Here is a 10,743-nt window from a genome sequence, read left to right as displayed (position 1 = left end):
CACATAGTAAAAGTTAAGTAGTAAAATGTATATTTCTAAATTGTTAGGTGACGAGCCCCAAACTTGGAGGGATGTCCGTGTAATTTATTCAAAATATAAATGCAGGAGACATTCGATAAAGATGTTCATAAGTTTTCATTGCAAGACACAAAGAAAAGGGTAGAGAAAAAGAAAACAAAAAAAGAAAAATAGAAAAAAGAACTTTTTCTTTTTCATGTGTCTAGTTACTCACGAAGAGTTCATGATCTATTTTAATTCATGAAAAGAGATAGATGAAATGACATGTGGAGCGTAATTGTAACGCTTATCATTGAGATTGTTTAACAAGATAGGAGTGTGCATCCAAAAATTAAAAAATCATCAAAGCATATGTCGTATTAAGACAATGTATTTTAGAAGGTACACAAAAGATAGGAGTGTGCATCCAAAAATTAAAAAATCATCAAAGCATATGTCGTATTAAGACAATGTATTTTAGAAGGTACACACCCATGAAATTTTAGACAGTGAAAATATTTGAAGTTTAGGGTATTCTTTGCTTTTCTTTGGATGTGCCTTAAAAAAATTATGATACTTTGTAATTTTAGAAACCATGATCCATTGTTTTACAATCTTGATTGTTTGAATGTGCTATTGTGAAACCATGAAATTAAAATTTTGTAAATTCGATAGTGTTATAGTCAAATCACAAAATTAAAATTATGGGAGCTACCTAATGTAGTATATTTGTATCCTGCCCATACTTAAGTGGCTAGATGGGGGCAATCTCCTCCTTTTTCTCAAAAAATTATGATATTCAAATTTTCCACTTTAGACTTGTCGGGCTAGTTGGTTTTTTAGTCTCTTTCTTTCCCATTTCTCCTTTTTGTTCTCTCATTTTTCTTTCTAGTTTTGTATGTTAACTTTAAATCAATTTCATTTCTAATAAGATGTATAGTAATTTTTTTCATTATTTTTCTTAAAATATTGTATTTTAGTAAAACTATATATTCACAAGTTGGATTAAAGGAAGATATAGAATCCAATCTATTTGAGAGATCTAATAAAGGGATGCGATTAGACTGGGAATGGAGAGAAAGCCTATATGCTAGATAATGCAAGTGAAAAAGTTAGAGGGACAATTATTTTTTTTAAGATAAATATGATTATATTTTTATATATAAATGATAGACAAAATGAAGAATAATTTAAAATTATCATTTCTTTTATATATGTATAGATATTTTTACGTTTATGATTTTCTTCTTCCAATCACAACTTTCGATTTTTTTGACCTTTTTCATCTTGGCAACCAAACAACCTCTTAAAATCTAAAATTTCAAAATCCAAAAATTTTTAATCTAAAACATCTAATAAGTTGCTTGCAATCGATCACCATGAAACACCTGTGAAGAAATGTACAAATAATACTGATAAAGTTCTTGCCAATTTGAGAATGGAAATGGTCTGCTCACAACTAGTCTTGTATATATGTCAGGTTAAGAAAGTAGTTAATTAAAAATATATACTTTGAGGCACCCATTCTCAATATTCAAAGAGCTTCATGTTTCACAGCAATTCTCCATAGATACACCAATCCTTGCAAGCCACATGCAGGACATTAACCTTTGCATGAATTGGTCGCCTCCTGGTGTTACTTACTAATTAACTGAAGAAAAAGAGATTTGCCAACTCATGGATCAGCTTGAACGTACTTAGTCATGAATTTGGAACACTACTTTTAGGTAGACAATCTCTGTAATCTAAGGGGTTGTTGCTCAAAGAAAAATTATGTTGAATTGGGATGGGGGGCGCGGTGCAACGCAAAAGTATTTGGTATCGACCCACAACAATGGCCTCAAGCATCCCTCCAAGGGCAGCAGCGCCATAATCCGTGAGCCAACATCGATCCATGCCAGCTTTATGATATCTTGCTGGCAGGAAGAAGTAAAAGGATGGATAAAGTCTTCAATCACGGAAGAGTTGGAACATTTGAGAGAAGAGTTGGCGTCACGGGGATACCAGGTCATGAAAGAAAGCAGCCCACGGAAGCTCCTTAAATGAGAAACTGACAAGAAATCAATGCAGGGTGCACCATGGAAGAGGGACGATAGGGGTGGCCAGTGGTGATTTGTGAAATAATTTTTTTATCGTTCTTTAGTTTCAGGGTGGTAGACTGGTTACCGTATTTAGTGCGAGCATGCATCGAACGTACTTGTTTTCATACTGGCACAAGCTGTTTAGGACATGCACAACGCCAGGGGTTACCCCCCTTATCGATGTGGCTGGGCAGCTGCTCACTAAATATAAACGAGGATCCCTGCTTTATAGTACTCGTTTGATTTGGTGATTTTTTTTACTAAAATATTTTTAAAAAATAAATATTTAAAAAGATATAAAACTCGAAAAAATAATTTTTGTATATTTAGTTGATCATAAGAAAAAAAAATAACATATTCTAAGTACATTATATTTGGTTGAATATTTATTTTTTAAAAAAATATATAAATATTTTAATAAAGAAGAAGGTCTTATTTTATTCTATCTATAAATTTTAGAATATTTTTTAAAAATTATTTCAATTTCTATCCCGTGAAAATTAGACTTTTTTTTTACTCTACATGAGTTTTTCTTTTCTTTTAAAATATAGAAATTTTATTTATATAGAAAAGCTATTTTTTTATTTTTTTTTTAACAACTTCAATGAAATATAAGGTATCCTTCTATTTTTTTCATTATCTTTTTATGAACCAGATGAGTTTTTATTATTATCTGATTTGATATCAATAAATACAGTAGCCCGGGATGTTCTTACGATAAATCCATAAAAAGAAACTTTATTTCGTTCTTGTTTTCAAATCACACTTTTGAAAGAAAAAAAATAGCCCCTTTGACCTAATATTGCAGTTCAATGTTATAGAACAAGATCCGAATAGATATTATGATTATTGTGACAAGACCCGATCCAGCAGAGCGATTAAGATATATTCGTGCACTTTCCTTAGAAGGTCGCTGATGGGCCCGGTTATTTAAGAATTTTTTTTATATGTGATTCCGCGCGCGCGCGCGTGCATGAACGAAGGAAGCTGGGTGCATGCACGGTACGTCTAGCTATCGCTAACCTCGTTGTAATTAATCCTTACTTCCTGTATCAGCAAAAGCAGGAACACCCAAGGATTAACACAGTCCACTAGATGTACCGTAGAGGATAAGACTCATTTCTATTCTCAAATATAAAAAAAAAAGTTGCAGGTGGAGGCCTGATTTGCCGTAACGTTCGGTGGTGCCCAAAAATATTCCCATCTGTCTATGTAAGCAAGCATCAATTACACTCAACTCCAAACTTTTCCTTGAGTGCAAGACCATAGATAAGATCATTAACGAAACATGAGTTTCTCATGGGCATTGCGCGTGATGACTCAGGCGTTTTTTTATGTACAACAACAAAAGAATTAAGGGGGAGTAAAAAACAAACCAATGCCAGAATAGGTATCTAAAAGTAAATATCCCACAAGAAGATAAGTAATTAAGCACTCATTAATCCAATTTCTTCCTGCATATAAATAGTTTTTTTATAAGATGCAACAAATGTGATATTTACAAATAACAGCATGAGTACTGCATAGATGATCACCAACTAGGCAACAAATGTACAAATATATACATATATATATACCACCCAATTCGCTCCCTTAAAATCCAAATGATATCTCGACATGAAATACCGAGTTTGGAAGCATGCATGCACCAACATCAAAATCCTCTCGCTCCAATATTCCAAAGCCTCTAAAAATATAGCTTATCCTGGCCGCTTTGGAATCTCACACCTTCTAGGTTTGCCATCCCCGCCTCCCTCATGTCATGGTCCTGATCAAACCCCATATCCAAGAAGAATCCATGCTCATCCCCTCCCCTCGAGCTCATCCCCACCTCATGTGGGAAGTGATCAAGAAAGTCGCAATGCAGGAGTGCCAAATTGAGGAGCGGGTTTGAGCTGCTGTCATCTTGGTGAGGGACGAGTGATGAGCTCGTCGGGTCATAGCACCCATCTGGCATCGGCTGGTCCACCAGAGAAGAGGATGGCCCCGAAGTCGGACAAGAGAAGAAGCCAATGTTATTGTCTTGCTGCGTCTCCCCTTTGCTTTTGTGAAGGACCCTACATAGCACCCAGTCCTCCTGCCACAGAAGAGTGCACCCAAATGAGCAATAGGAACTAGGTAGGGTGGAATATGTACGTAGTTTGCCTCAAATTAATGAATGTTGTAATTGCACAGCATGTCAAGCCAAGCTTTAATTCCGGCCCACATTTCGGCAGGTACATGAGGAAGCTCACGGTTACTAAATTTTTTTCCCTTCTAAATTATTGGTGCATTTGTTCGGTCAATACCCGAAGTTATAATTGAAAATAAATTTTCTTTAAACTCTTCTTTTGAGATCTTTGTAGTGTTATATGTCCGTGGGTATATCTTTTCATATTCTCAGATAGATTTCCTAACTTTTTATGGATAAAACACTACTGCATCGTGCGTTAAAATTAGCAAAATGACTATAAGAGACAACACTAATTAGCAAAACATACGAGATAAACAGCAATATTAATTGTACTTTCCACTCGGTCCAAAGTTCTACGTATGAGGATGAAAACAAGAGGACTTAGTAAGCTTGCAACTATTCACCAAAGAACTGCTACTGCTGCAGCAAAGCTACATGCGTGTGGAAATCAAGACAATTAGAAAGCAACCATGGAAATAGTAGTGGAGGTGATATATATACATATATATATATATATATATATACCTTGGGGGGTGATTTTGGGGTCTCCAAACGGAACTCATGCATGACCCATCCAGTCTTTACCCCATTTGGAGCTCTCCCTTGGTAAAACACTAATGTCTTCCTCATACCAACAGTCGCACGTGTGGAAGGCTCATGGATCGTGCGATCTTTTCCGGTGGCCTTCCAATATCCGGTCTTGGTTGCGCGGTTGGTGCGTGAGCCGGTGGCATACTTGCGGTCCCGGAAGCTGAAGAAGTACCACTCGTTGGCACTGAGCTTAGCCACATCTGAGACCAATCAAAGGAGATGGTTGGTTCTCAAGCTAGAGCAGTCATAAAGAATAAGCTAGATAAATATAAAACTACAGCATGGATAGATAAGCAACATGGAGCTAGCCTTAGCTTTCCAAGGATAGGTTTTGAGGGACAGCAAAATAGTATTATCCCTCATGTGATACCTTCTGAATAGACAGGATTGGATTTTTATGGACATCATTACAAAGCATTGGAACTCTTGTCCTACAAGAAACCAATAGATAACCACTAGGATACAAAAGCTCGATGGATAAGTAACACAGCTTTTGCTTAATTAATTTCAATAATACTGTTCACATGGTTATAGTAGATTACAAGCATCATAGCATAGTCATCATGGTAAAAACTTGAAGAAAAGTTGCACCATCAAATGCAAAAACCTTCCTTCCAGACTTCTCTACGAGATAGTGATAATGAAAAGGTCATATTGCTCAATCGTTGCTTAACTGTACTCGGAATTTCTTAATGTACCGAACTAAGGAAAATCCATGAGAAATTCGTCTGAATCATGTGCATGGGAACAGTTTTTTTTTTTCATAAGAGAAAGAAGAAGCTAGGCTATTATAACTTTCTACCGCTGATGAGAAAATTAAGAAACGTTAATTCGTATCAAAATTATGCAACGATATATCAAATTGAAAGAAGCCAAATATTTATAGGGAAGAAGGTTCCAAGTAAAGAAAGAAGATTCCAAGTAAAGAAAAGAATAACAGTTTAGAGGCATGAGGAGGAGGAAAAGGAACCTTAGAATCCAATCCTAGTATGGATCTAGTGAGCAGGCATGCATGTAATTTTACAGAGAATTAATGGAAAGGAAACTGATCACCAGGAAGCTCCCACGGCTCGTGCGTATGCAAATCCACCTCCACCAACGTTCCCTCAGAGATCCTCTCATTAGTCACCTTCTTGTAGAGATAGTGGCAAATAAGCTCCTCATCACTTGGGTAGAACCTGAACCCTGGTGGCAGTGTGGACTCTATGTCCCTCAATCCCATCTTATCTATGTACTTCTAATTAGTAGATAGCTGGATATATATATATAGGTATAGAAATATAGATTGCAAGAGGAGAGAGTGGCAAAGGTGATCAAAGGGAGTTTTTTAGCTGCAGTAGCACTAGGAGGACTTGCTCAAGGCTTGCCGCTGGGAGTCGGCAAGGTAGAAGAGGCTTAGATTCTTGAGAGCAGGAGGTTTCACTGCTTGTATATAGAAGAGGAAGCTTGGAATTTTGGATGCTTAGGCATTGAAAGCTGCCCTTGCTATTTGAGCTCTCATCCATATAAAATGCAGCAGGCGTGTGTTGCCGTCGCAATCTCCGGGAAGATGCTGAGGGCCTCATGCTTGTGCTGCAAGAACTAGAGAAGATCCATGATCACAAGAAATCTTTCAAGGGATGAGCAAAGCCCCCCACTGCTGATGTGTCATGACGTGAATGCAAAATAATTTCCAGGCATTTAAGGTTGTTACGATTGGGGGCAAAAAATAATGATAAAAAGAGATTGGATGTGACGACAAGTTGGCATGAGGAAATAATTGGCTAAAAAGTTTGTCGTTGGATAAATTATTTGCTACAAAGCATCAATGATGCCAAGCACGTGTGGGCTCTATCCATATCCATGCCATCGATCCACAAAGGTGGTGGGTCTGAGCTAACTTGTACGAAAGAAAAATCTATAATTGGACAATAATTGAGATGGAATTCAGACAATGTATTTTTATTATGTCCAAGAACAAAAAAAGAAAGAGGAATTAGACAATGTAGCCGTCGACTGTTGTATTTCTTATCACTTGGGAATGCTTCAAGAATATTTGTAGTATGACTGTATATTATACTACAGAACGAAGAAAGATCATTTCATGTCTCCTTCCCTCCAATAATAATAATAATAATAATAATAATAATAATAATAATAATAATAATAATAAACTCCAATTCTCAGTGACCGCAAGCTTATCAGTCATAGCCTCCAACCACGAAAGAATGACTCATCTTTTTTTTTTTTTATGACATCAGCTGTAGGATCATCATTCGATATTTGTGCAAGGCGGATCGTAGAAAAAGATTGGAATGCCTTAAATCTATGCAAGATATGATTCAACATTAATGTTGAAAAGACGATCAATTATTCTTCCGCAACTCGAATTCGCTGTGCAAAAGTTGCAGACCTAAGATTTTAATTCCAAAATGAATTCACGCTCGGCGTTCCGAAATATAGAGATGATGCATCGTGGTGAAATAGATATTCCTTCTTATAATTAATTAATGCTGCATACAATGCTCAGCTTTCTTTCATGCAAAGTTAGCGGGACTAAATAAAATGTGAGGCATTAAATCCTCTGTCACCGTCTGAATGAATATGTATTGGCAAAAAAATATTAGTTGCCCCCCCAACCCCCAACCCCCCTTGATGCGAAATGCTGACGTACCACCCTTCACTTGTGGGTCTCACCTGTTAGTTTTGATTCAAATACCCAAATAGACCACTAGTTGAGTACAGGGAGAAGCTTGGATCAAGCCATTGAAAGTTGCGACTATTCTTATCAACCAATTAAGCCATTAGCAACAAGCCTACAACAAAGCGTTACCGATTTTGCTAGTTCTTATTTAAGTTAGATCAAATGATCAAGTCAAGTTTTTGCTTATGCTCAGATAAAACCTATAATGCCACAACCCAAGTTCTCATTTAAAAAAATTAGTCAGTAAGTATTATTTAGGTTCCTTAACCTTGTATAAGTATCCAAGATCTATTCAGTACGTAGCTGATATAGAACTAAACATATACCCGCATAAATTCTCACATGTAATATAGACACAGATTATTCCTATTGCATCCAAATTGAGCACAAACTTGATCAAAATTAGATATGTAAGATTAATTATGTTCTCATTAATTGCTTGCCGCTCAATTCAGAGAAAAGATGGAGGATCTAAAATGAGGACTGAAAATCCTTATAATGGTTTTGAAGGCCTATTAGTAAATGGATATCTACATGACTAGGCTTTTGCCCATGCAATGCACATGTCTATTCCTGAAGAGGATCATGATGGATAGTGCTATAAACCATGAATAAAATGATAGATGATGTTATTTTTTGGGGAATTAAGGCACCTTTTGGAGCATTGGCACTCTATTAGGTGGGCGGCAACTAGGGGTAAAAGGTTCAGTTACGGAAGACGAATCCATCCAGAAAAGACTTTGCCGGTTAAATAGTACCATTTGATCTGACTCTTGTTTGATCATAATTGCTATTATATCAAATAATGGCTCTTATCTGATATCTTATTGTTTTGAATGAAAATAATCATTAATGCTTACATTCAAATCTCCACCTCAAACTAAAAAAGAATCAAGGAACAGTGATCTAAACAAAAAACAATATTATTTTTATTTTTTCTGATTGTAACATCAAATAATGAACAAAATTATTGTCAGTTTTATTTTTAAATAAACAGAGGGAAGAACTAAAGTGGTTAATGGAATAGAAGCATCATATAGAGCTAATGTGTATCTAGTATCTGCAGTGATTGGTTCTTGGTTAGTGGAGTGGCCAATATGAGGATTTCTTTAGTTATTCAATCATCCATGTTAAAGTCAAGCAATCGATCATCATCTTGGCACCCAAGATAAGGGTGCACCTAATCATTGGGCTCTCTAAAGGCAATAACACCCATGCAAAGAAAAAGTGGACGATTGTGATGATTAGCTAAGCAGTGAATTAATTCCAATTCACTTCAGAGAATTCAGACCTATAGAATCTATCATTTGTGTTTCCAAATATCAATCGTTGCTGGTGTACTGGCCTGGATTAGCCGGTAACTGATAACAACAGTCGTCATCATCATCATCTTCTTTTTCTTCTTCTTCTTTTTCTTCAAGTAAGAAACTGGCACTAGTGATGAGATGAGCAGTGATGGTGCATTTATTTTGACCTGAATAATTAAATACCGTGTGGATGAATCTCCCTCCTTTTCTCCTAAAAAAAGATATAATTTTCTTATTAACTCACTAATTTATTCATTGTGCGGTGCAGAGGGCAGTCACTTGAACAATCATGAGGTTATACATTGCTTTGGTAATTTTTTAGAGAAAAAATCTAAAATCTGGATATTACTTTATTAGCATTTTTTATTAGTTTTAGAGTAACGTTATGATGCCAAGTCACCTTTTCATTCAGTTTTTCATCCCAAAATTACAGCAGCTAGCACATCGGGATAGAATCGTAAATTTTTTAAATAAAATCTATTATTTTGTTCTTATCATTCAAGCGCCATGTCGGATGGGAAACAGTGGAAGAAGGAGCAGCATCGTAGCAATTCTCTTAGCCACAGGATCTATCTGAATGTGATATCTCCCTCATTGTTAGGCGAAGAGGCACATAAGAAAGTGAGAGCGCGATCAATCTAAATATTTAATTAGCAGTGTTAGAATTTGGAGAAATTATACCTTACAGTATGTGCACTATATAGTAGTATACCATGCCAATCTCCTCATCTCATTTAATGAGTGCTTGATGAATGGAGCCCAGGAGAACGAAACGAGGCACCTCATCTCGTTTTCGTAGCTCAATCACTAAAACGAGTGTACAATGAATGGAGCCCACAAGAACGAGATGGGGTGATTGGCACCGTGCATGAAGGGCATTTTTGACTTGTCAACCCAGCTTGCTGAGATGGAGCGAAGCTCCCACCAAAAGAATTGTATGTGCACTAGAACGCACGTTAGGAACCCAACTAGGTGCAATAATTTAAACTCTGTTATGTTGGCAACCTGAGGGGGTTTCCTGATTTGGAAAGCTTGTGGCGTTCAGGCCTTGTATATACAAAGGGTGATGCATGGGGTGTGACGGGATGATTATTCAGGCGAGGCTTGTATTTAGGGAGGCAAATGGGGCAACGGATTGGGTTGCTTCCTTTGTTGCGAACCACTCAGGAGACCATCTATGGGTGGGAGAGGCGGAGTTGTCTAGGGCCCTTCGGGATGTTTTGCTTTTTGACTTTTTTGGTTGTATCCGTACACGTTATGTATGATACTTCTATTTTTAGCACAAAAAAAAAAAAAAAAGAGGGTGATGCATGGCTGCGTAGTCTCCTCTTTCTTCCAGCAGCTGCTTTTCCCTTCTTCCTACTTGCTTCAGAAACTGTTATCTCGTGCCAAGAGTGTGAAAATACGTGGTGTCATCCTGGACCAACCAAGCTTTTCAGCTGACGCTCGGCATCGCCGAAGCCTACGGTGGGAGCTGTTTCCCCATCATAATCACTCCTATCATTCGTTCCACGATGATATCACGAGCAAACAATACACTCATCCTTGTCTTGGTCTCCACAGATTAGCTAATGAGACAGGCGCATTTGTTGGATACCAACCAAAAAAATTAAACGATGAAAGTGAAATAATAAATTATTCTACATTGTCCCCAGTGGAAAGGCAATAAAATTTTTAATTAAATTTGTCACATTTAAAAAAATTGAGAGTAAAATCCAATAATTAATTGTTTCTATATCGATTATTTGTGCATTACCAAACATTGTTTCCAACGGTATCACTCTCGTCACTTTAAGCAAAATATAGAAATTTCATTACGAAATAATATTTTTTCGGGTACGTACTTATACAGAATCGAGAAATCTAAATAATACCCTTCTGCTAGCTATTTTGGTTGAAGTCTTGGATTGT

General features: G+C 36.7%; 1 protein-coding gene across 1 annotated transcript; it reads right to left on the bottom strand.

The window, feature by feature from the left end:
- Positions 1–3,505: 3,505 nt before the first annotated feature.
- On the bottom strand, positions 3,506–6,548 carry LOC103703938 (NAC domain-containing protein 21/22-like). The gene is made up of 3 exons (XM_008787016.3): positions 5,896–6,548; positions 4,777–5,042; positions 3,506–4,155 (listed from the first exon to the last, which is right to left on the bottom strand). Exons 1-3 carry the CDS (start codon positions 6,062–6,064, stop codon positions 3,766–3,768), a joined length of 825 nt encoding a protein of 274 aa, XP_008785238.1. The 5' UTR covers positions 6,065–6,548; the 3' UTR covers positions 3,506–3,765.
- Positions 6,549–10,743: the final 4,195 nt, after the last annotated feature.

This window comes from Phoenix dactylifera, chromosome 5 (genome assembly GCF_009389715.1).
Source record: "Phoenix dactylifera cultivar Barhee BC4 chromosome 5, palm_55x_up_171113_PBpolish2nd_filt_p, whole genome shotgun sequence".
NCBI classification, from domain to species: domain Eukaryota; kingdom Viridiplantae; phylum Streptophyta; class Magnoliopsida; order Arecales; family Arecaceae; genus Phoenix; species Phoenix dactylifera.
This window is presented reverse-complemented; position numbering and strand designations above follow the sequence as displayed.